Source organism: Stigmatopora argus, chromosome 6, assembly GCF_051989625.1.
Source record: "Stigmatopora argus isolate UIUO_Sarg chromosome 6, RoL_Sarg_1.0, whole genome shotgun sequence".
Taxonomy (NCBI): domain Eukaryota; kingdom Metazoa; phylum Chordata; class Actinopteri; order Syngnathiformes; family Syngnathidae; genus Stigmatopora; species Stigmatopora argus.
This window is the reverse complement of record NC_135392.1, coordinates 6,041,827-6,068,890: the sequence shown is the minus strand read 5'-3', so window position 1 is coordinate 6,068,890 and position 27,064 is coordinate 6,041,827. Positions and strand designations below refer to the sequence as shown.

Sequence of the window (27,064 nt, the reverse complement as noted above, 5' to 3'; positions counted from 1 at the left end):
TATTTATTTCTTATTTATTGATTATTTATTTGTCTGTTGGTTGTTGATATTTGTGCACTACATGGTGAAAGCTTTAAATCTCATTATACTTGTAAAATGACAATAAAAGCATTCAATTCAATTCAAATTCATTCATTTCTTTTCCGTGCTGCTTATCCTCACAAGGGATGCAGAGGGTGCTGGAGCCTATCCCAACTATGGGCACCAGGCAGGGGACACCCCAAATCGGTGGCCAACCAATCCCACAATGAGACAGCTCACACTCTTACCTGTGGGCAATTTAGAGTGTTCAACCAGCCTACCATTCATGTTTTTGGAATGTGGGAGGAAAGTGGAGTACCCGGAGTACCCAGGGAAAACCCACGCAAGCCTTAATATAATGTCGGAAAAGTAACAAGCCTATCAGCATAGTCATCATCATTGGAACATTCACTCGAAACATAGGTACTTCATTATCTTTATTGCAACATTGTTTACAGTACAATACTGTCATTGACATATTAAAATATAGACAAACAGTAAAATAGACACCAATTGAAGGACAATAGGTTTAAAAGCACTTTGAAAATGATATATATATATATTTTTTTTATATATAATATATGTATATTGGACTAAACTATAACTGCTATATACATTATACAAACTATATATGCATATTGAATATAAAGGGTGTACAAGTATTTACATTTTTGTTTATAAATGCTGCCCAATGTCATTGTTTAATGCTAATTTTTATTTATAACAACACAAACGTTACTGAGAGCTGGCAAAGGATTCCAAGAGGTTTTGTTGCATCATCCACAAATAACAAGTTTCACAGACCACAATTAATAATATTTCACATCTTTGATGAGTTTTCTGTTTTGCATGGATATCAAATAATTTGGAGACCCATTTGAATCTCTGCAGACACAAAGGCTGACCCAAATTAACCGCTCTATAAATGAATAGAAAAACCTTGTAAGCAGAGACACAGCAAATAAAAATGGGGACAAACAACATTTGTTGTGTAAAAACTGAAAGCACAACCACATACTTGCACAGTAATGACCAGTTTAACAATGTGAGACTCAGATAACAATGTTAAAATACAGAAAGGCTGACAAGAGCACTAATGATTTTGAGCAGCATCAGCCAACTGTACAACTGGTGGCATAGCAAATTTGCTTTAACACTTGAATTGTACTTCAGTTGTTGGAGTATATGCGTAGATTTATGTTAAAATTTGACAACACCACAGTATAGTCACCATAACTGTGATGTTTCCTTTCATAAATATTAAAAACCTGCACCAATACATACGACAGTTATTCACCTTTGCTCTATTAAATAGATCAGGAGAAGAAGGTCAGGAAAGTTTCTGTTAATTCAAGTACCATTTGATATAACACCCATCGACACGATGCTACTTTTGTGGAATTTCCATTAGATTGATTAATACAGCATATATCGTGTTATAGAAAAGAGACACGCCCAAACAAGTCTAAAATGTTTTACACGCAATCACTCAGCTAGAACGGCTAAGAGATGTTGTGCTTTTAGTCAAAGAAAGTGCTAATGCTAAACAGCAACAATGCTGACAGTATTGCATGTCATTTATCGTTTATGAAGACATGACTACCGAAAGCTACTGCTTGAATGGACCCTGTTATTTAGATGGTCATGTAAATAATAACGCACGTTCTGTACTGTTTTTGTTGTTTGTTTTAAAATAATCCAGAAAGGACACATAGAGGTAATGCTTTTGAGGTCTCCAGTATAGGTAATTATTCAAAACAAAACATAAACAGTGGTGCCTTGAGATAAGAGTCAACACTTAAGATTTTTTCTAGATACAAGCCATCGTTTGTCAAAATTCATGTCTTTACTTCAGAGCAAATATTTGAGATAGCAGCACTACATAGTGGTAGTGAATTCGATTCAAGTTTGTTGACAACAACCATCTCATCTCATCTTCCGAACTGCTTTATCCTCACTAGGGTCGCGGGGGGTGCTGGAGCCTATCCCAGCTGACTTCAGGCCAGAGGCAGGGGACACCCTGAATTGGTGGCCAGCCAATCGCAGGGCACAAGGAGACAAACAAGCATTAACGCTCACACTCATACCTAGGGGCAATTTAGAGTGTCCAATCAGCCTATCATGCATGTCTTTGGAATGTGGGAGGAAATCAGAGTACCTGGAGAAAACCCACACAGGCCCGGCGAGAACATGCAAACTCTAGACAGGTGGACCGACCTGGATTTGAACCCAGGTCCCCCACTGTGAGGCCGACGCGCTAACCACTCATCCCGTGGGCCACCCTGATAACAACCAGTTCTAAGTTAAAGTGTACTGTCAAACTAAACATAAAATAAGAATCCCTTATTCTATATTTAAAACAATCATATGGCTTTGCTGCACTGAAATGTGATAAGCTTTATGCTTGAAAAATGGCTAACATATCAGTATTGTGGTGGTGTTGTAATTATTCAAGCACCAGATATTTGAACATTAAGCAGTCTAATATTGGGTGGTTGGTGGTGCAAAATTTCATTTTTCCCATCCAGTCATGGACAAATTTTAACTTGTATCTCAAGACACCACTTTTTGTTTTACCAATTTAGGACAGCAAGGAGTTTATTCAAAAGAATACGATACGCAATAAAATAAAATAAAAAAAACATCCCGTTGATCATAAAATATAGATTGATGAGGAAGGAATGTTGTTGAAAATGTGCTTTGCGCTACACTCGGGCTCGGACGGAATATTAGGGTTACAGTTATGTTGTAGAAGCCTCTCAGAATTTAAGACAACTTTCAACAAGTTCAATTGAGCCAAAAGGAATGTATGCTTTGCTATCTCAGCAGTCATGAATTGTGTCAGCACAGTTACATCTGACCATAGAAAGGAAGTAGCTTCCTACAGTGTTGCTTTTTTTGTCTGAACAGATCTCATCTACAGATCTCCTCACAAGGCACACCCTTGAACACCTCCCTCAACCCCCCCAAAAAGGACATATTTCTGTACAGTAGTGTTGTGTGCAGGTCTTACAGTACCGAGTTTGTTTTGTGCAAACACATGGAGTCCTATTTTTTTGTGTGCCGAGACAGGAAGTCCTTTAAAACCTATCACTCTTCCAAAATTGTCTATGGAAGATCAAAAGTAAAAACACAATGACCAAGGTTTAAACTAAATCCACAAAAAGGAAAATTGATTTCATGGACAGGTTTGTGGGGTTCTTTAGTGGCCAGTACTGGCATTGCTACTGCCTAAAGTCCAGTCAATAATGATAAAGCTCAGACTCATGATCATGAACAGGAAGCCGAGCCCAGCAAAGCAGGCTGCCTGTAACAGATACATAAAATAAAAATAATATGTGACAGTCAACAACCATACAACTTAACGGAAATCTCGAATGGGCCTATTGGTTCATTCTTTTTTTTAAATTATCCTGTACAGTGGTACCTCGACCTACAATCAGCTCTACCTACGACATGCTCGAGGTACTATGAAAATTTCGATCGAATAATTCGCCCTAGATACGATCAAAATTTCGAGATGCGACCAAGCCAGGTGGCCATGACATGAGAGGCTGTTTATCATTGTAGCACACTGTCTTTTTTGCCACATCTCTTTCGTGTATAACAGATATCTACGAGCACTGAACGATTTATTCAGACTAGTTTCTCCTACGCATCGACCAGGAAACGCACAACGCGCATGCGCGGGCAAAAAGAGGGCTTTCTGGGTAATGAAGTATATTCGTGCACACAACGATAGGCAATAGCACCCTTTCTCAGAATAAAACTTCATTACCCACTACCCATTAAACACATTTTATTACTATTAAACCACTAGTTATGTGTTACTTTGTTAATAGATGGCGAATTAGAAGAAATAAAACATTTTTTCCAATCCAATATCCTGTTTTTGGTGTTTTTCACAGGGTTGGAACGAATTAATTTGTTTTTAGTTCATTTCAATGGGAAACGTCCGCTCGAGTTACGAAAAGCTCGACATACGATCTCAGTCCCGGGACAGATTAAGATCGTATGTCGAGGTACCACTGTACTAACTTTGTATACATAGAGGCTAGAGAAAGATGTTCTTTTCTGTTCTCTATCTGATGTCAAACTGTAAACTAATGCAGTATGGTGATTTTTCCATATATAAATTCTATCATAACTATTTTTGGGTTTCTCACCAGGATTTTAGGGGTTGAGCGCAGTGGCTCCTCTTCTTTGGGTACAATACGGATGTAGAAAACAGCAGGGAAGATGAAGATCAAACAAGGAGCAGACGTGGCACCTGATAATACACGCCCCCCCCAAAAGAAAAGAATACTATTATATACATTTTAAGATTTCGAATGTGTTGACCATTTGCAGTTGCTGTGTATGCCTACCAATGATCCCGAAAATACCCAAGATGTTTGGGGCAAAAATAACCAGCAGGTTAATGAATGCAAGAAGAATGAATGCAATTGCAATGTGGCGTGGCCAGTTGAAGGTTTTGTTTGGAAACATCATCTGTTGAATAGCCCTTCGGACCTGATGAAAGGAGAGACACGAAAAAGTGAATGAAGACGGCAAAGTCGCTATGAGAACCCTCACAAGTTCATATTTTAGTGCAATTTGCCATCCTACATTGTCAATTACATTTTCAATGTTCTGTCCCCAAATCCCGTAAATAGTGGGGAATCACATTATTGTTTAACCTTGTATATTTAATGTGTTAAAATGTCAATTATACTTACGGGAAAAAGCACAATGGGTACAGTGAGCGTGACAGCGGTAAGCACGGCAACCCGTACACATAAAATGAGCGTGTCATACGGGTCAATGCGACTGTAGGTGTGAAGCAGCTCAGCCTCCACTTCGCCTAAATGATAAAAAGTCCAAAAATGAAATGTGACATCATTAAAATAAGTAGTGGTACACAAATGGTGGGTGCAAATTCATGTTGAAAAGTATAAAAGAATGTGTAGATAAAATTTCAATAGTTCATGCCCATTTTGAAACATTATTTGCAAAGAACCTGATTATAGTTGATTGACTGACAATGTTTGGAAATGTTAGATTAATATGTTTAATAGTTTTGTGAAATTAGTCTAGTCCAATACTAAAGTAAAGCAATTGAAAAATTCTCTGCTCTATCTATTTTAAAATAAATAACATCATAATTATAAAGAATAAATGTGCTAGTGAACCAATTCAAAATAAAATACTAATTCATTTAAGTGATATTATCAGTAGGCATGATTTTTAAAAAAAGAAATCAAGAACAGAGATTGAATCGGATAAAATACATGACTGAGTTAATAGGCATTTTGTTACCGTGAGCTAGATGGCAGTGATACATCATCCTTCTTAAAATATTTATTCAGGAGAGGCCCTCTGTTTAGTTCTGAATTCAGCCTGTAACTCTAAATCCATATATCATATCACTCACCTCTACTAAAAGCTATTCATAACTATAGTAAATGATGAGATGCAGCCAAACAAGTGATATACATGTAACCAAATAAATAGTTTCACATCCATCACAATCATTTACATTTTACAGGGATGGTGTAATGTTAAGAAATGAAAATAATAGTTGTTGTTTCCTTATTCAGCATTTTTCCTTAAGATTACAGTAATGGAGTGAAGTCCAAAAATCCTTTCCCACCCACTGCTCTGAGACTAGAATACGCTTAAACCCCTAAAAGTGTGGCTTCTTTTGAGAATAACAATGCTATTGTTAACTTGTACATTCAATATAAAACACCAATGCCATGATTGTTCATACAAATGGTTAAATGGGGAAAACTGCAATGGTTATTCTGCAGTGAGAGGAAGATTAACATTCCTCACCATAGAAGGTCAAGTATCCAAATAGAGCAGCCAGGAAATACATGACGTACATGACTGCAATGGACATGTTGGCCACATGTTGCATCTTTTTCTTGGTGGGGCTAAAATATAGAGATAAAGCCATATGATATCACATACACACAAACATAGACTAATCACATTATCACAAGAGTAAATATAAGCAGAATTAAAATTAGTTTTAGCAGCATGAACATTTTGCAGCCTTTGAATTTGTTTAGTGGAACCTCCTTGGTCAAAGAACCTTGTTTTTGACCTCCTAATTTGAAAATTGTTTTCATTTGGATTGCATTCATTTGCATTGGCGGGCTCGGTTTTCACTCACTGATAGAGTTAATGAAATTGTAAATGTTTTTCGATTGCCTCGTGACCAGTCGACCAGTATATGGATTGATAGCTTGGTTTTTTTTTTTTACAAAGAGAAGTCAACAACGATACACAAAAAATAAAGTTCTCACACTGACAGACATGTAATGGAGAGGCTTAGTCCTGTCTCAAGTGGTAACAAAGCCTGGATACTAAATACTAAACAATTATTATTGTGTGCAAGTCTATATTAAATTGTGAACTTTCCAGTTGTTGACACCAGACGTGTGCAATAACTATGACATAGTATAGCATTCGGCCTTGGAGATTCCACTGTAACCCACTAATTGTAGGATCCAACTGTGTTTGGAAGCAAACATTACGCATACCGCATGCCAGGAGTTAAAGCAGTGCCAAAAAAAAAAATCAAAATAAAGAATGAGCCAAACACGCAGTTGAAATTGAAGCCCATTTGGCCGTTAGGTGGGCAGAGCTTTTTTTCCGTTGTAAGCACATACTTGCGTAGCTCTGTGTAGATGGGCAGCACCTCAGGGTGGCACACAAAGGCAAAGGCCAGGATGGGGATGGTGTAGGCAGTCTGAAAATGAACCCCAAAACGTCACCATAGATACAGCAGCGCCATCCTAGGCGTCTTACCACCAATTTTGCGCTTTTCTGGCTGTTCCTCGGCTACACAAATGACAGAGAGCTAATTGTTGCCCAGTGATGAACCCCCCAATTTCTCAATAGTTTCAGCAATAAAGTTTTCAAAAACATCAAAATATTTATTTTTATTTTTTACTGTTTGATGTGGAATGCAATTAATTGTCTTGAATTAGTGCATTCATTTATTATTAACACCACTTATTCTGGTCGGGATCACGGGATGCTTGAGCCTATCCCAGCTGATTTGCGGCGCAAGGCAGACTACACCCTAGACTGGTCTACAATCAGTCATAGGACACACAGAGACAGACGACCATTCGCACTCATAATCACCCCGCCACTGAGCGGGAATTGATCCCACACGTGAACCTGAATTGGTGCATACTGTAATAATTCATCTAAGAATAAAATTAAATAGAATCGAGATTGACTTGGTAACATCAGCAAATACTGTTTTATTCCCCAAAGAAAAACTATGACCTTGCATTGTCATGAAACTGCCGATTACACGCCCACTGTTGAGCAGTAAATGACCAATTTTGATGTTTACTTATTTCCCCCATAAATTAACACCTTAATGAACACTTCACTGACACGTAGGGTGCTATACAGTGCTTCAAGCCAAATGTGACCATGCTTGGATAGTGCTATGTCGCTGGCAGCATGCTGCAGATGACATAAGTGTGTGGTGTTCAGTGGCAGTCTGGATGCGTGACCATGCTTGAATCTTACTTGGGAGTTGAGGTTGGCCATTTTGGGAGCGCAGGAAGGGTCTACCTCTCCACCAGGATCCGTGATGTTCAGAAGGCCACCGGCAGTGCCATTGAAGGTAAAGTCCACAAACGGACAGGGGACATTGAACTTCTTATAGATAACCTGCAGGGGTGCAAACGGACATGCATCACCTTGAAAAAAGATGCAGTTTGAATATTGAACAAGCGGTATCTATCGCCTAAAGAGAAAAGGAGAGAAGGAGAGAGAGAGCAATTCATGGATTACAGCTCGCACAGGCATAAGTAGGTCAGTGAAAGTCAGACAATCAGCGTAGCCTGAAACAGCAGCACGCAAATAGCGAGCCGGGGCAGCAAAAGAGAATATTGCAGAGCTGATGGGAAGGTCAATTTTATTACAAGCTGATTACAGTACATCAGCATGTACTACTGTTCTTTTGACCATGTTTACGTTTATCCATAAGACAACCAAGACTTACCGCAATGAGGAAAAACACCATGCAGCTCAAGGAAAAACCACTGGTATATCCCAAATACCCTGGAACAAAATAGCTTATTAGCATTATTTCTTGTATATTCATGTATTACAGTGACAGGACTTTAATACTTCTATTGTAACTATGTAAAATGTTTCTTCACTGGGTGACAGTGAAGCTAATCTAATATTGGATTCCCTGGTGATTTGATATGCTGGGAAAAGGAGCTCATTAGTGACTCTAATGCATCCCTTAACAATGATGCCCTGGATTCCTTTGGAGTCAGGTTATGTACACAAATGAAATAAGTGATAGTATTGTAACCTTGTTTCCGGTTCATGTGTTTCTTGTAGACACAAATTTTAACTTTATAACATTAAAGTGAACTCATAGAACTTGCTTTCACTTTTAACCTTTTTTAACCCGTTTTAAACTTTTTTTTTTCACTTATTTGGGTCTTATGTCCGATTATTAACCGTGTGCCCAATACAGTTTCTGCCTGGAGATAGACTGACTTAATACAGATTTTCTAGATATGAGCCATATTTCGGGAAATTTTCTGGAATCTTGACTTACGAGCAATGTCTGGCAGTGCAGACACAATAAACTGCAAAATAAGCCAGTTTGGCAGACAGTAAACAATTCTCCTATTTTATAGAATGCTTCAAACTGTTTCAAGTAAAATAAGAGAATAAATAAATAAACAAAATTTAAAAAACAATGTAACGACGTTTCTCTTCATTTCAATGATGAAAGATGATTTGAAAGACGAGTGATTTCCTTGTGTGGTCCCAAAATGAGTTCAAATCATATCTCGAGGAAACACTACATTGTATTATATATGTCACAAGTGTCATGCTAATATACTTAAAAATTATCAATGCATAGACTCACCAAGCTGCTTCATGAGTGCCAGTGGCAAGATCACAGCGATGGACACAATGATCACAAGGTAGTTGCCGTTCAAGTACCATTCACTGCAGATAGGTAGCAAGATTAGACCATCACAAAAACTAAATATAACATGAAAAAAATGACTATTTATTCAAAACTATGTATTCAGTGTGGAATGTCTTCATTGAGTACTAAAATGACGATATAGTATGAAACTTCTTTGAGTGCTTTGAAGGTGGAAATGCGGAATGAAAGTCATTCCTTCACCAATTATTTAAAACCACCAAATTGGAAATTTGTCACAGCTCACTTGATTATGTCTTGCAGAGTAATTGTTGGGGATAACAATTATGGTAACAATTGAAAATTGTTGCAAATATTGCCATCCCAAAAAACAAGATTTTGAATCCAGGGGGAGGTTTGGCGAAGCATAACCGTGACAATGCGCTATGCTAGTGTGAAACAACAAGGGGCTATTTTTAGATAGGGTGCTAGCCTTCTTCTCTTCCATCAAGTGCAAAAATTGCATAGATACACACGCTCTTGGTAGCTGTATGGCCCTGCCTCAGGCACGCACACACACACAATGTAAAAATGTTGAGCCTCATCTATTCTGTTGTCACCTTGCCCTCTGGCCATCTGGTGCAGGGACACAATCTTTCCATGATTATCACAGAATTACAAACCCACCATCATTTATAAAAAAAATAAAAAAAATAAAAAACAGGTGCTTAAGATAAAAATATTTTTTTTTGACCGTGTACCATTTTGAGGATCTGGAAGGGCACTGCATACCCGGAAAAAATCCACTCAGACCCTGCGATCGGAAATCTTATTTTGGAGTTGACATCTTGCACTTTTGTATTCTCTCAATATTTACTTTATTGCGAATGGAATTTGCGTAATAATGTCAATGTATGTATAATGTATTTTTCTTAAGCACGGTACACGGTCGATTGGTCGCCGGTCTTTTGGTCGCTGATCTTTTGGTCGCCGGTCTTTTGGTCGCCCGGAAGGTAAGTGATAATTACCATTTAAATCGTTGCTCAAATTCCCTAAATACAAACTGTGAATTACTATTTAGTCATACCTAATGCCCTAGTAATTATTAGGCTAAAGAAAAGCTCCAAATTTCCCGGACTTTTATTGTTTTTTGTTGGAGAACTTGTTAAGACCCTGACTGACGTAGCTTCTTAAAGGGACAACGCATGTACATACAAACTCTTATACACTCACACGTCGGCTCAGTGAAACTGCTCATGGCCATTGTTGGCTTTTATTGATGCGTAGACCGTGTTGTTTTACCTTGTTTTGTCACCGGTCTTTTGGTCGCTCGTTGTCGCGGTCCGGGCGACCAAAAGACCGCGACCAAAAGACCGCGACCAAAAGACCGGCGACCAATCGACCGCTCACGCCTCAAAACATGCATGGTATTCTGAGTGGAGACAAGAAATTGTGATTTGGGTATTTAATGAGTAAATGTAATGAATTTAAGGTGTAGGTCACCATTTGAAAGCTCTTCATCTGTATATTTGTAGAAACAATTATAATTTAGTAACTGCCATCATTTTGTAAGTATTCACAGCAGCTTAACTGTTTGCAAGCAACCCACTCCATTTGGCCTCAAATCCTTCTCTTAACATTCAATTCCACTGAATTGAAGAGCTCAATTTAATCACTAATGATGCCTTGCGAGTGACACGTTCCACCCCCTTCAACATATAATGAACATGGGTTGTAAGTGGGCCAAGAGTGAAATGGTTAGGGGCTAACATCCCACTCCAACTCCTAATTGTTTGTCTGTGTGGCCACCTGCACTTGACCATAGCTATTCTAAGGTTTGCATTACACTCATGGAGAGAAGCTGTTTTTTTGAGAGAGATTTTCCCGGTTTAGCATGGTGCTCTCTTCCTTCGGGTTAGTATGACAGCTGTTCACACGCCAGCTGTGCAGTGTATCCAACTGTCATGACAGTGAGAGGGCTATATGTATTTGTTTTAAAAGAAAAAAAGGCATCTATTTCCCACTGTGTCTGATGTTCATCCCTCATTCTACAAGATGGCACTAAATTATTTTAGGTCAAGTGTCGTTACTCACCCTGCAGGCTTATCCACCTTAAGAAAGGCCTGAATGACCAGTGGAAATTCATACTTGACGATATAGAGATAACTGGACATTGCTGTGAAAGGTAGGCATACGCTGTTTTTAGATAAGACTTCAGCAAGGCAAAATCTCCAAAAATAATGTAACAGAAATCTTGCAGTTATTTTGATATGCTCACCTCCAATGTTTTGCAGTGTGATGGCGATACCTGCCGCCATCTTCCCTGGGGTGCCAAAAGCTCTGTAGCCAAGCTGCTCATAAGCACGGATACCTTCGAGCATGAAGAAAAGTTCATAATTAAAATGTACATTTGACCCAAATGAGTATTTTTCATGACATTTACGAATGGCTAGAAGGCGAGCTACCATATCATGTAGCACCTACAGTATTTTAGGGATGTAAATGTGACTTAAAGAAAAGAATAAGCTCATCCACTCCCCTTTGATACAGTTTGTCTATTTGCCACAGCAATCTAGATGGTTTGTACTTACCCTTGACTATTAATAAAAGAAGACCAATATATTTAAATTTTTCCTATTATCAGGCTTACATTTTTTGTTTATTCAGCATTAGGTCAATATAGTCACATTAAATAGTTTAGCTTCACATGTATTGATTAAATCAGAATAAAATTACATTATCTTATTTTCCACATTTTTACTTATTAATTAGTTATTTTATTTAAGTCTATAATGTCTTTCCTGTGTCTGTGTTTTCACCTTCTTGCTACTGTAACAAAGAGAATTTCCCGAGTACGGGAAGAATGAAATTTAATCTAATCTAATCTAATCTAATAGATAACAAAATATAAAAATAAATATTTTAGGGCCATATTCACGATTGTAATAATATCTACATGACAACTTTTGCCAATGTCATGTTGCCTCCCAATTGAATATTGCTTTGCATTACTATAAAATTCTATCTATATATTGGCTATCATAGAGGCACAGAAGATGAATGAATTATTCCATTATTAGCAGAAATTCAAACCACCTTGCAATCCTTTGTGAATTCACAAGTCTAACCAACACAAACTGTAAAGCTGATTGGAATCATCTTCATGCTGCAAACATGTTACATACCTACAATACCAGAAGACTTGAGCAGCAAATGAATTGAATACGACGAAAGGGCAGCCACCACTGTTAGGAGAACCCTGAAAATTGATAAGTAAATAAAGTATAAAATAGAAATACTGCCAGCCAAAACCCCATTTAATTCTTTAAAGAGGATCTTCTGCGGAATTTGATTTCCGTCCGGTCACGTTCGAAAAGATTGACTTCATAAAACATGCACAGACTGCTTCTGTGTCTGCATTTTCTGGTCCTCCTACATCTGTAGATTACCACAATACTTAATACTGTTCGTAAAAGTGGATTAGATTGTGAACCTTGGGGTCGTTGATGTCAAATGAGAGCTGGACAGTGCAAATCTGTAAAATGCTATGTGGTGTAAAATGCTATGTGGTTAAATTCAAATGGTGAAAAATGGTGCAGTGTTCATTCGCCTAGTTCATTCGCTCGTTTAATTCTGGTTAATTTGGAAGTAACACTTCGAACACCACAAGTCAAATGATCACGACAGAACGTCCACCAATCAGGGCAAAGCATGGTTGCAAATTGAACTACAATCCAGTCAATCCATATTTAGACATGAGAAGCCAACCTTTTGCAGACATGGGCAAAAAGACAGGGTAAAATAGCTTTGAAGAGAACACGTTTTCAATGCAATTTTTTGCAAATTTGATTATAGGACATCAAAGAGAATGGGGTGAAAAACACTAAATGGCACCTTTAACCAAACCAACTGTGAGTAAATACAAATAAAAATGTATTTCTTTACCTTGCACTACACATTGCCATTGCGGTTATTTATGCAGCTGTGGTATAGATACATGCTTGCAAGTCCCCAGGGCTCGCCTTTATCTTGGATTGTTACTGCAGCTGATCAAGTTGTCTGCCCTCTGACCTCTAGCACACTAAGCAGCGACACAGCAGATGAACTTTTTCAAAAGCAATGTTGGGTTTGACAGATTGAGAGAAAATCCCAAGTTAACAATAATCTCTCTTTCTTTTTTTTGACTTGCCGTCATTGCTTTATTGATTTACAGTACGTTTTTGCTGGATATAGGAATCAGTGTTTTCACATTTTTTGTTATATTAGCTATACTTCATTTTCATTTTGTATTTATTTGTCCATTTGGCGATTTACTTCATTTCTTTTGTAAATTTGGGACTAGTAACAAGACAGACTGATAGTTCATTGAGAAATGTATTTTAAAATCACACACTTGGGTCACCGTTGCTCAGCTCACAGCATTCACACTGCATTCCTAGTCACCAACAAGCTGGAAACCCCTGAGTCAATATTTTGCTTGCTTGGAATCATTAGGCTATAAGGCAAACAAATAAAATTATATTAAGCAAATAATGTAATTTAGTTTTTACAGGATACAAACGCAAGCATGCTGGTCATGAGCTGTTCCTATAAACAATTTTAATCCTATTCAAAGTTACACACTGGCTGGAGCCATTCCCAGTTGTCCAAAGGCGAAAGCCATAATCCACTCTGGACTGGTCACTTGTTGGGTCAATGCGAATGAAGCATTGCCCAGGAATCGAGCCGGACGGAGTACTGTAGTCTGCTATGTGAGCCACTGGGCAAGAGTCAAACACACACATACTAGGTTCACCCAGGTCACAAAGCTAAAAACGTGAGACCACACAACTCAACTCAATATAAGAAGCTTTTAGGGCAAATCCCCCAGACATGACTGCCTTGGCAAACACTTCAATAATGTCATTAAATAATTCGAGGCGGACACAAATCTGATGGGATAAAAATGTGCTTGCCATTGCTACTATATTTCTACAATGTAGCTATATTACCTTATTCTTAATAAGGGATACTAGGATCTTTGAATGTTGGTTAATGGGTATTTTGATGGCCAAAAAAACGGATGGATTCTGGATCACTGATTATACAGGAATCAGCTGTTATTGATTAGTGGTCAAACGATTGGTGCAACCCCTTTTTTTTCGTCATCATGATCAACACAATGTCGAAAGAAGTAACTCCCACTTAACTTTCAAATTTCTTAAGGCAAAATTAAGTGGCATATCATTGTTTTACCTGTGCTGGAAATCTATATACGTGATAGTTATTTTTTGTGTGAATAATAGCAACCACCTCCCAATTTCACACCTTCCACTAGAGATGCAAAAAACAAGGGAGATAATAGTGTTGGGGAAAGTGTTGATGTTATCAGTTACATTTAATGAGACTATTTTGAGATTATAGTTATAAAAAACAATTGAGAGCCACTGTGCCTTTCTTTACATGTGTCAATTTAGAATGAATCACATGCATCCAGATTATCTCAATATGTGGATATTACATTCATATTAGACTCTTCTGACTCACATTGGGACACTGAAACAAGCCTAGTCACAATATCTTTCAAACCGAAAGGAGTAAAACTTGCTACTTTTCAGTACCCGGATGCGACTGGCAAAATTATTTTGTCATACACTAATGCTGCAGGGGCTTAGGCATGCTAAGCCTAATAACACATGTGCCATACATACAAAAAGTAGAATGTAGAGAACAATAATGGGCATAAAATGGCAACATTTTAGCATGGCTAAAACAAGCCATTTATTCTGCAAGTGATTAATTTAATATCAATTTAACTTTCTTAGGGGGATGAAAAACTATGTATATGTAGAAAAAACTTTAATATGCAAAGAACTTACAAAAAGAGAACGACTCCTGTGTTGGCCATCGCATACGCCAGGCCGAGGATTCCACTTCCCATGATTGCGTTCCCCAAGTTGAAGACGGACATTCCAACTGATGTTTTTCCTTCAAACTATATAAACAGATAGCAGCCCATTCTATGTTATTCCTCTATGCATTTGTTGTTCATTACAGTTCAGGGTCACATGTCCTTACATCAGTAAATCGCGGTGTTTTGCTCTCGGCACTTGAGGTGAACTCGTGTCCTTCTGTCTGGTTGCCCTCCGTATTCTCAGTTCTGTTGGGACTTCAGTGAAAAAAGTATAAAGATAAAACAATTAACAGCAATGATGCAAATCTGTGATATGAACTGCTAATATCAATAAGAGGTGCCTTTGATTGTTGATGTCTTTTATTTTATTCTGTAGCAGAATAAAATAAGGTCTTATTATAAGTGCCCACACATTTGAACATTGATTGGCTCATGCATTTGCCTTTCTATAATGGCATCTGGACCAGAGAGAGCATGGTTACAGAATTATGATTTAATGTAATTATTTGTCATCATAGTATTATGTGTCAGCAAGAGTGCATCATTTGTTATTTGCATGTATTGACAGATTATATTTAATATAGTATTTTAACAGGATAACACCTATTAAATCAATATGACATACAACGGAAATCCATTTTAAGGGGCTAGCATTAGAAATCCTATGGGCACCTAACTCATTGACATTAGCTCCGGAAACATTGAGAGAAAATAAAACACAATTGAGATCTTCAGCAAAGACGTACCTAGCATTCTGGCCACTATTGGGTGCCGTTTCCCTACAGGTATTGTAGAGAGGCCATCCATCACCCAACGAGTGCACAATTAGAAATGATTATTGGTCATAATACGTACAATGACAACAATAATGCGATGACATGGTTTTCGATGACGGAAGCGTTTACGTGCTGGAAAATGACTGCCAGACAGCAGGGACAAGATAATTAGGTTTTTAGCTCAGGCAATTCAAACAGCATTGTTTATCCATCGATGCATAATGAGGAAGTCGGAGTCTTGCTTAAAGGCACACACACCGAGTGGTTACATCACATTGGCTGTTACAAGCTTTCTACCCTAAACCCTGCAGTTATGGGACGGTTACTATGGTAACCGGGCCAGCGGGTAGACGACATCCTAAGCCAGCTAAACAGTGAGGCCACATTATCTTGACATTGATGAACAACTTATATCATGTTTCATATTCAGTTTCGGGCAAATGTTCTCTGCAGCCTAATTACATTGTCATGTGTCTAAAAGAAAGACAACGAAGACACACTCACGTTTGGCCATCAGCCGCAGGTGATATTTTGGAAGGTGGTGGCATCTCATCAATTGCATCGTGACCTCTACCATTCGGAAGAGCGTTTGTTTCAGAGGGGGCCGTCTCCGCACCCTCAGCAGGCTTGTCCTCGCTCATGTCTTCTGTTGTCTTTGTGGCTAAGCAAGGAAATCTTTCTTCACTTGTATGCCGTTACTTGGAGAATGAGCTTATGTTCCACCGGGAACCTGTAGATGGGAATGAATAATAAATAATAATTATGAAAATCGTAAGATAACCACAAAATTTATTTAGTATCCATCAATTCAGTTTTATCTTGATTTTTTTTTAAATTGATGCCATGTACATTATTTACAACTCACAGTGAGCGGTCCACCTGTGTGGAGTTTGCATGTTCTCCCAGGGCCTGTGTGGGTTTTCTCCGGGTACTCCGGTTTCTGCCCACATTCCAAAGACATGCATGGTAGGCTGATTGGACACACTAAATTGCTCCTAGGTATGAGTGTGAGCATGAATGGATGTTTGTCTCCTTGTACCCTGCGATTGGCTGGCCACCAATTCAGGGCGTCCCCTGCCTCTGGCCCATGGTCAGCTGGGATAGGCTCTAGCACCCCCACCCTAGTGAGGATAAAGCGGTTCAGAAGATGATATGAGTTACATTTGGGGGGAAAAAGCAAATAATAAATCAAAATCTGAGTCATCAAATGGCTTGTGCTCAAGTTTTTCAAATCAATCTAGGTTCTGTGAACTTGAAATCATTCAAAGGGAAGTTTTGGCAAAAACTGTAGATTCGATTTACCAGGGACATTGACAAAAAAAACAGTCTTTGCCCAGAATAAAAAGTCAGTAAAGAACTGCATTGAATAGATGTTTTGACAGATTCCAATCATAATTGACATATCAACTGACAGGTCTAGGTTGAGCAAAAGGAGGGACTTTCATTAAAGTGTGACACACTTGGCTATTTCCTGAAAGTCGTGTGGTGCTGTCTTAGACGACCGGCTGACTCAGAATGGCGCTTGTGACATGCTTCTCCTGGACGGCACAGACCAAAGGCCCCCCAGCTGGCTGGCACTGAATGATCCCTTTGGCTGTGCTGCATAAGCACCCTTGAAAGCTAGAAGTGAGAGCACACTGGTTGCCACACACTCAAATGCCGTGCAGTTATAAAGAGGGGAACCAGCTCGGACCAGCTACCAACCGGTTTGAACTGTCGCTTTTTTTATTTCGCTTGACACTTCTTCCTCGGTCCCCTTGTTTATTGAGGAGTGTTCAACATAGCAACAATGCAAGGGTTTTATTATATAGGGCCATTCTTGGCAACCACTCAGCTGTATTTGCTATCCCCACAGGGTTCTTCCGCTCCAAAGCCTTCCTTCCCTCTAATGTAGCTTTTTGTAATATTAGCACACCAAACACAAAGAGAGGTGAATACACCTAGACTTCATCTATCATTCCTGTGAAGCTCTCTTACCAACCATGTTGCCGTGAGCTTCGCTGCACAGCCAACTTCTCCGTGTCTCTGGCTAAACCCAGGCAACGTGGTTGGGCAGCAAAGCACAGTACACAATGGCACATGTTGTGTCGTTTCCTGGGAACAGGTTGGGTAACAGTGGCACTATTGTGCCCGGGCATCATTATACTGCCAGGCCGATTTGGCTGTACTTTGCTGGGCCACTCTACAGAGTGAAATAAACAAAACAAAAAAAAACTTCTAATTGAAAAGACGCCACCTTGGATTCAGCAAATGCCACGGTCCTTTCTTCCTTTCTCCGTGTGCAGTTGTAGCAGAATCGCTGACGGCAGCGATGGGTCGTACACATTCGACAAATGACCGCACAGAAACGCACTGCCACTCACAGAGTTCACAAATCTCAAGACGACTAAGGGGAGGCCATTCAAGGACAATAGACGATGGCCTTTCCAGTTACACGAGTGCCACCCCAAAGGCCTGGAGCAGCGTGGCGACAAACCGTACATCTGATTGGTGGGAGTCATTGCACGTCCAATCATTGTGTTCTTATTAAAGGCGGCAGATGATTTCCTTCATTCATTCATTTTCTGAACCGCTTTATCAAGGGTTGCGGGTGGGTGCTGGAGCCTATCCCAGCTGACTTCGGGCCGGAGGAGGGGTACACGGTCGATTGGTCGCCGGTCTTTTGGTCGCCGATCTTTTGGTCGCTGGTCTTTTGGTCGCCCGGAAGGTTATTAATAATTACCATTTAAAACGTTGCTCAAATTCCCTAAATACAAACTGCGAATTACTATTTAGTCATACTTAATGCCCTAGTAATTATTAGGCTAAAGAAAATCTCCAAATTTCCCGGACTTTTATTGTGTTTTGTTGGAGAACTTGTTAAGACCCTGACTGACGTACCTTCTTAAAGGGACAACGCATGTACATACAAACTCTTATACACTCACACGTTGGCTCAGTGAAACTGCTCCTGGCCATTGTTGGCTTTTATTGATGCGTAGACCGTGTTGTTTTACCTTGTTTTGTCGCCGGTCTTTTGGTCGCCGGTCTTTTGGTCGCCCATTGTCGCGGTCGGGGCGACCAAAAGACCGGCGACCAATCGACCGCACACGGGGGGACACCCTGATATATTTGAAATGCCCTAGATGAACATTTAACAGTAAATGATCAGATATAAGACAATAAATTACGATCATTTTTCACAGCACAAGTGCTTGGAATCACTGGTCTAAAGAATGAAACCCCTTTTTTGTTTTTTGTTCTGCCTTTGTAACATTTTTAGAAACCATAAACTCTGTGGGAGTAGATTTAAAGGCATTTGACCTCATGGTCCATGAAATTATGTCATGTTTTTTCTCTTCATTGCAATCACTGGTCTATGTCCTCATGCTATGAAGTCATGATTTGGAGGGCCATTCTGCTTGCATAGCTACTAAACACATCAGGGTGTAGCGTATTCAAGTGAACTGTATTGCTTGGTGGAACATGAATACATAGGGTACCACCTTATGTTTTATGTAAGGTTTATTGTATGTTAGAGAAGAGGCCACTATGTAGTAGTAGCAAAGGATTCTCTTTCTTATTCACTCTTGCGCTCTGATGCTTTTCTATTTTAAATGCATCATAGAGCACTGCAGAACATGGACAGACTGACAGGATAAGGATAAATCTGTCAGTTGTGGAGTTGTTTCACGAGTCTTTAGAAAAATGAACATAACCCTTGAACAACTTTACAAGAAAATATGAAATGGGAGATGAAAATGAGTAATAATTTATGTCCACATCATCATACAAAGTTGTTTTATTAATGCTATCAAAGGATGAGTAAATCATATATTGCGGTAGTCTTTGTTGGAGCAGTAAATTAGTCTTTTAAAGGCAACAGGCGAGGGAGGCTAAGGTTGTTTTTTGAGGCCCTCTACAAATCAGCACCTCATTTTGCCAAAACAAGCTGAGCCTTAATTCCGCCTGCTCTGACGCAAGCCTTTGTCCTGAGAGACGTCAGCTCCGGAGCAGTTTTGTTGATTGTTATTCCTAAAGTGATACCTGAACAGGCTCTGACTGTGCACTCTGACTCATCCTCTTGAACTCTATGTGCATATTTGTTTTTTTTCCTCAGAGATGGATAAAATGTTAAACTTTATTCTTCAAATCCCACTTTGATGATACTCCCAATGAACGTGCAGAACCTTCCTTCAGTGTGCCCCTAGTACAATATTTTAATCTTCTTATTTCGTTTTTTACAAATACGTGAAAGAAAAGTAGAAATGCAACGGACAAATAAACTACTACACGCATAGTATTTGTAAGCGGAACAACTAATGCAAATCACACTACGCTTTGGAAAGAGATTTTCATCAGATTAAGGGATTAAACATGGTCACGATTTTACTGATGGACGGCTAATAGATCTATCAGGGAATATTTTCGCGAAATAAACTTGGTTGAAACCGGAAATTGGATTCATGAAATTAGGATAAAACCTCTCCATACATTCTTGCTTGTCAAATATAGCATTTTGTCATATATATCTAGAGTGGAGTGAAAACCCTCACTCTAACTCAACATCATTGCACAAATGATTGTGTAAGTGTTGCCACACTATCAATGAAAACAACATCTGTCTAAATTAAAAGAAAGTCAGCTGGCTGTGATAGCATCAGGCCTATATGTTCTTGTAATCCTTCACTCTGAACAAAAATAGGTGGGTACAGCTGTTCAGATTTACGAATATCCGCTCCAGGGAACAAATTTCAACTACGGCTAGAACAGTTGATATAAGATAACGCTGGATCAACAATTCAGAATGCCGTCTAGATCAAGGGTGTCAGACTCAGGTTGGTTCGCGGGCCGCGTTAACGTCAACTCGATTTCATGTGGGTCGGACCATTTTAGATATAATATTTAGATTATTTTTTTAAATAAATGAATTAAAAGAACTGGATTAAAAGCCCTGAATATTCAGTTTTTTTATAGATCTAAAACACTGTTTTTTTAGCTTTTTTAAATATATTTTTAGATTTTACAAAATGATTTTTGAACTAAAAAGACGGAAAAAAGGATTAAAAAACTACAATTATTGATTTAAAAGGGGGAAAATCAGGAAATGTAATATACATCTATACTCTTCATTTTAATTTGATCCTAAAACAGAAAGTCGGCACTCATGATTTACTTTCCCGGGCCACACAAAATTATGCGGCGGGCCAGATTTGGCCCTCGGGCCGCCACTTTGGCCACATGTGGTCTAGATGCTGTCCATGCTTAATTTGTTGTTGTAATTTGCCAGTCAGAATTCGACCTTACCCAAGTTTATAGTGCACCAAATTAATGTATCAAAGTAAATGAATAAAAATATTGCCCTATCACATACAGAATTTTTTGTTTGCAAGTTAATTCAAATACTGAAATCATTTTTCTTTTAAGATATCATGTCAAATACAGTGGACATAGGAACTAGGAAAAAATTGTTACAAAACAAAAAGAGCTTCATTTATATGCGTGCATGCAGTAGAATTAAGTTGCTTAGTTTTTGTAAGCTTCACTTGAATTTTGTAAATATATATACATACATACACACACACATATACCATAATTTGACTGTAGATTTTAACAAAGTTGTTGGTGAGAGAACAAAAAGACTTTGTTAGCGGCAAATCGTCATCCAAAGAGGGTTAGTTTTGCATTGTGGAAACAAAGGCAGCATGTCCAGCGAGCAAATACAAAGGAACCCAGTGATAGAACCAAAGAGGAAGGCGTATGCTCATGTATTAGCCAGAACAATAAGAAAACTTGAAACTTGCCAACTGTTGTATAATACCAGAGTTCTCCTCGCTCAGTCATGTGCCCCAAAACAAAGTGCATCCCTCTGTTGGCATCTGCCTCACCGTCATTGCACGGGAAGCTCGCAAAAGAAAGGGTGCATGATGGGGGCCAACGGATTCATCCAGCTGGAAGTACAATCTACCGTGTGCGACCACTGTGTTACCATGCTGATCTTCACATGGAAGTTTCAAAGAATGATGAGGAGTCATTCTACTTTTAATTGCTGGACACCATGGTTATGTGCATTCACTAATGGTCATCCACACGATTGCCATGTACAGTCCAGCTCAGCATTCTAGGCGCTTTTCATTTTTTGCATTATCTCTACAATATCTTCCAAAACGAATTGAAATGTATCAAATTTAAATCATCAATATCATTCAATTGGAGTATTTTAACAAAGGGAATGTTGTACTTGAATCATTATCATTTGCTCAGTTAAATTGCATTCAGTTGTGGCACTCAACGATGGTCTTACTAATACACGTTTAGGGGATGACAATTGAATATAGCCTAGGTTCAAGAATTAATTTTCTTTACTTTTCCATAAAATACAAATATACTAAGTGCAACAATCCAAGATGAAAAATAATGTGGGTAAGACTGGTAATCTTTTTTTACTATTTGTAATGAACAACCCCTCCAAACACAATCTCAACACATTCCGATGCTTCGGCTCATCAGAATAGTCAATCCAATACCTGTAATTACTAGGAATTAAAATCCCCTATGTTCACGTTCTACTAAATTCGGTCATGAAAAGACTGAAGCATTATGAGTTATTCCTTATGGTGCATGAACACACAGGTGGTAGAGTGGTTGTATTTTGACCTTGAGATTGTAGGTTTGCCGATCATGTGAAATGTGGGCATTATATTCAACTACCAATTTCTCCTAGTTCTGCATTGTCGATAGTAAAGTCATTTAAATACAGTGAAGATAGAAAAATACTCCAAGTCCAATTCATCATTCATTCATTCATCTTCCATAGCACACATCCTCAAGAGGGATGCCAGAGCCTAACCGTCGAAGACAGGCGAGTGAACCTCTACACCACGAGACACCTAAATTAAAAAAACAAATCACATTTTTGGAGGTTAAAGGGACATAGCCTGAATCACCTCTCACTGCCACCTGCTGCTCACAAGCCCTTTATCAAATTCATAATGTACGAATGGGAGACTAACCTGCCTCGCCACTACAGTGCTGTCATCCAGTTTACTGTAGAAGATTAGTATTTGACCTTGCAGTAAAATCAAATTTACTTCATTTTGCATTTACATACTTTACTGGGCCTAAGGTGACCGTACATCATATAAATATTTTTGACGTTTTTTTACATGGACACCTTTTTTCCTGATGTGCATTCATTTTCTAATCCGCTGATCCTCACATGGGAGCCTAATCCCAGTCAACTATGGGCACCAGGTGGGGGACACCCGGAATTGGCAGTTAGCCAATCGCAAGGCACAAGGAGACGGACAACCATTCATGCTCACACTCATACTTAGGCACAAAAAGAGGCTGGAGTGTCCCTGATCAACATATGATTACCCAACATGATTTCCCTGTGAGCCAGCTGTTGCTTGTGGCAGAAAAATTAAGCTGTTACGCTTTCTAACAAAGTGCGTTGACAGGATGACATTTTTCAAAGCTACAATAGCCTGTCATTAATGATTTTTGTATTTTTCACACATGACAACTCCAGGAAAATAACATCTAATGACCTACATTATTCAAATAAATTGAACATTGTTGAAGGCTAGATATTGTAGACCATTAATCTATAATAGAATATGAAGTAAATAAAATTGAAATTAAATTATTCCAAAAAGTATATCTTTCGGTTCACAAAATGTAAAAATAAGTAATATAATGACTTTAATATTGTATTTTTACAACATTTTCACACAGGCCTTACGTCACCAAAAGTTGAAGTTCGTAAACCCAGACCACGTCCAGTTCATGAACCATGAAAATAAGCCATAAAATGACTTTAAATCATATAATACTACACCTTTAATCTTGTAGTATTATGACTTTTCTCTCGAAATATTACAATGTATGACTGAGCTCTAAGCAGATTATTTCCCGGACCATCTCTCGCTGGTCAGTTGTAAAATACTATAAGCAATCTTTAAAAAGTATTGTGGTAAAATCAAGACTTTGGTTTTGTTTTTTCAAATCTTGATATGATTTTTTTACCCATATCGCCCACTCTTAGTTTGAAGCAAAAAAAGTGACCCCATACATTTAAAATTATGATGTATGCTCTTCTGCTACATTAAAAAGGTGCAATTAACCTGTGTAAGAAATATTATCCATTTCATCTACCACTTATCCTTACTAAAGTCAAAGTTGAAGTTGAGTTCATCCCCTCCGAACTGGACACCAACCAATTAAAGTGAGCATACGTGAACATAAAACAATTCAAAAATCAATAGCCATGGGCTAAATTTGAAATAGGAGCTCATTATTTTACTTGACCATAATTGTATCTAATAACACCAGAATTCACTATTTGAATAAATTGAATTGCCATTAAACCGCAACTGTTCCCCATAAATATACATATTGAATGTCTACCATGGGTTATCAATAGGAAAAAACATTGTACTTCGGAAAAAAACTTTCAGTAATAGCACCAGGTAAAGAAAAAATAGTCTATGTATCATGATTAATTTAATTGCTTGGGGAGTCTGTACCTTGGCAACCTGTTGGCCATCTAATGCAGGCCTCTGGATATACACAGATACAATCACAACCCTTCAGTAGGCTGCAGTAGTAGTAGTAAAAAACATTGTTACATATAATAGAGAATGTTGTTTTATTGTCTGTTTACCTGTGTAGCTCCACCTTTTGTGTACAAATTTCCACTGATTTAAATGATTATAACGCTGTGACATTAATGCAGCATGATTAGTTTAAATAAACAAGTAATTATTTTATTTAATGCATATTTTGACAGTTTGTACAGATGAGTGGCAATTCATAAAATTGTTTTTTTAGCTTATTATTTACTCCCTACCAAACTGTTACTGTTTGGAAAGTGAATTAATTTGAATACCACCACACATACCACCATTTTTGGATGATGCCAAGGCATGAGATGTTCCCATGTAAAATCGTTGCTCACTGGAAATATTGAAATATTCATGCAAGCAGCAAACAATAAGAAAATTGGAACGGAGGAAGATGCATTAAATACTGTATACTTTCACTGTCAAAATGATGCCTTCTCCCACTGTCACGTTTCCAGTAGAAATGTGAGTGGCAGTTAAAGCCAGTCGTTGGCAGCCTTACCGGAGAAGAAAGTGTCCTCCAACTCTGGAATATGTCCGCACGAGATGGATCGCTCAGTCTTGTGTCGTCTTCCCTTCAGTCGTGTCCACCGCCGTTCCTCTGCATGTGTTTTACCTCCCCCTGGCCCTAATCTCCTTCGATGAGGGATGCGAGGAGCGCTTTTTTTTTTTCGACCCGCCTATCGCACGCGCGCACGCACGCGGCGACTCCAATCAAAAGGATTGTTGGAAATGTTGATGGAGCCCCCCTACAGCCCTCCTCTTCTGCTGCCACCCTCGTTTTTTCCCCTAATCCTCACACGAATGACATACTATAATATTAATTGTTATGACGGTGGGAAGGCCAAATCAGACGTTAAAAAAAGAAGAGCGACTTGTTGGCGAGGTGATAAATCGAGTATGGGAATTTATCGCCGTGGGTTTACCGCCTGTTTGCTCACGCATGCGCAGTAAATCGACGGAGATGTGAATGGGATGTGAGGACGTCACATACACATTTTTTTTCTTAACACCCGTGGACGTCTCCTTTAACAGCATCCAAAAATATAACTCACGTGGACAGGCGAACCTGTCCAATTGCAATGTATTTGCGTCACTTGATGCGCAATCCACAATGTGTAGGGCGGATTGAAGTCATGTGCGCGCATCCTATGCGTGGGTGTGATTTTGCTCCATTTCTAGGTCATCTGCACACGTTTCTCCTGGGATTGTGAGTTGCATCCTTTCCCTCGGCATACCAAGTAAAGGAAGACATGCACATGCAGCATCTTCACCTACCACGCGCTCTGGACGACACGCACAAGGATGTAGTCTTATATTCCATATATGCCATTATTCTTTACTTGTTTTTTTTTATTCATTTTATGAACCGCTTATCCTCACAGGGGTCGTGAGGGGCCGGCCAATCGCAGGGCACAAGGAGATGAACGACATTCACACTCACACTCAAACCTAGCGGCAATTTATAATGCTCAACCAGTCTACCCTGCATGTTTTTTGGGAGCTGGGAGGAAACCGAGAGAGAGAACTGGGTTTGTGTAATTTTATACCATTTTTGAGCTCTGATTTTAAATGTTCACGATTTTAAGACTTCTTTTATTTTAAACGTTTCATGCAATCTGCGTTTACGATTCTCTTATATCAGGATTTTATCACTATTCATTCATTTTCTGAACCGCTTTGTCCTCACTAGGGCCGCAGGGGTGCTGGAGCCTATCCCAGCTGACTTCGGGCCAGAAGCGGAGGACTTTCTTTAAATTTCCTCCATCTGTTGAAACTTGCCCCCAAAATAAATGGATCAAACCATATGGCTTCAAGCTATTAACTATTAGAAAAAAAAGATTTATAATTCCAGACCACTACACATATTGATGACTCACATTGGAAGGTGCTGCAATCAGTCTCAATTAAGGCCGATGGCCAGCACATTCATTATGTGGCAGTTTCTTATTGGTCCATGCCAAGAAGTAAAGCATCATGCAGGAGTTATGTAATTTAGCTTGCAAAAAATACTCTGAATGAATCTGTGAATTGAGTCCTCTGATGGGTGTCTGTCAGATTTGATGCCATAAACTTTTATTTTCAGTACCGTTTGACCTCAGTAGGCTTTCTGGGTTGTACTGCACTGAACTCAAATCATCAAGTATGTGGATATAAATGTAATCATTCGGATTTCAATAGCACTGGAATATGCTTGGAAATGAATGTGGTCATTTTGAGACAACGAGATACCAGTTGCTCAGCACTTGAGGTTTCAACATCCACCAATTCAAGCAAAAACGGCATCTGCAGTAAGTGTAACTATTACATAAAAGCAAAAGATCAAGGGTAGTCAGTATGTTTGTGAAGAAGACATCTGTCAGAGCGAAGAGGGGAGGGGGCTTGCGTGGTTTGTTATTCTGTCAACACGGGTTATTTAGACTGTTTTTTTTAAAGTCATCTTCATGATGGACGGCCCACTGCCCAGCCTTGTCTTTCAACATACAAACACTGCACAGACACACAAAATTACTTGAGGAATTCCCTGTGGGAAGCACCATGTCATTCCTGGAAACATAACAAAGAACCAAACCACTATAAGAAAAAAATATAACAAAATTCATAGCAAAATGGTTGCGACTGTCTAGGCCTGATTTTCTAATATCTTTGAAGGATTAGACTCTGTGATTGATTGTCGTGTAGGGCGGGGCAACAAGTGAAAAACCCATCTCAATCTGTTTAGAAATAGGTCAAAGACGACAATCATGAAAATACATTAAGATGTTTAATATTTATCATCGCAAATCTTAATCGTGCATTTGGCTCTCCAAGGGACTTGACTGAATGGAACGTAAAGTGGAACAGCAAGTAATAGGGC

General features: G+C 38.8%; 1 protein-coding gene across 2 annotated transcripts; it reads right to left on the bottom strand.

Annotated features, from left to right (window-relative positions):
* Positions 1-441: 441 nt before the first annotated feature.
* On the bottom strand, positions 442-25,157 carry LOC144075623 (sodium-coupled neutral amino acid transporter 3-like). Of its 2 annotated transcripts, XM_077602882.1 has the most exons (17): positions 24,710-25,157; positions 16,106-16,331; positions 15,572-15,604; positions 14,990-15,080; positions 14,791-14,906; positions 12,118-12,191; positions 11,211-11,303; positions 11,027-11,108; positions 8,930-9,012; positions 8,039-8,097; positions 7,561-7,704; positions 6,681-6,760; positions 5,839-5,939; positions 4,740-4,864; positions 4,389-4,533; positions 4,188-4,291; positions 442-3,328 (listed from the first exon to the last, which is right to left on the bottom strand). In XM_077602882.1, exons 2-17 carry the CDS (start codon positions 16,240-16,242, stop codon positions 3,224-3,226), a joined length of 1,572 nt encoding a protein of 523 aa, XP_077459008.1. In that variant the 5' UTR covers positions 16,243-16,331; positions 24,710-25,157; the 3' UTR covers positions 442-3,223. The 2 variants fall into 2 exon arrangements, with proteins under 2 accessions (XP_077459008.1, XP_077459009.1); XM_077602883.1 differs by lacking the exon at positions 15,572-15,604.
* Between the last annotated feature and the right edge of the window lie 1,907 nt (positions 25,158-27,064).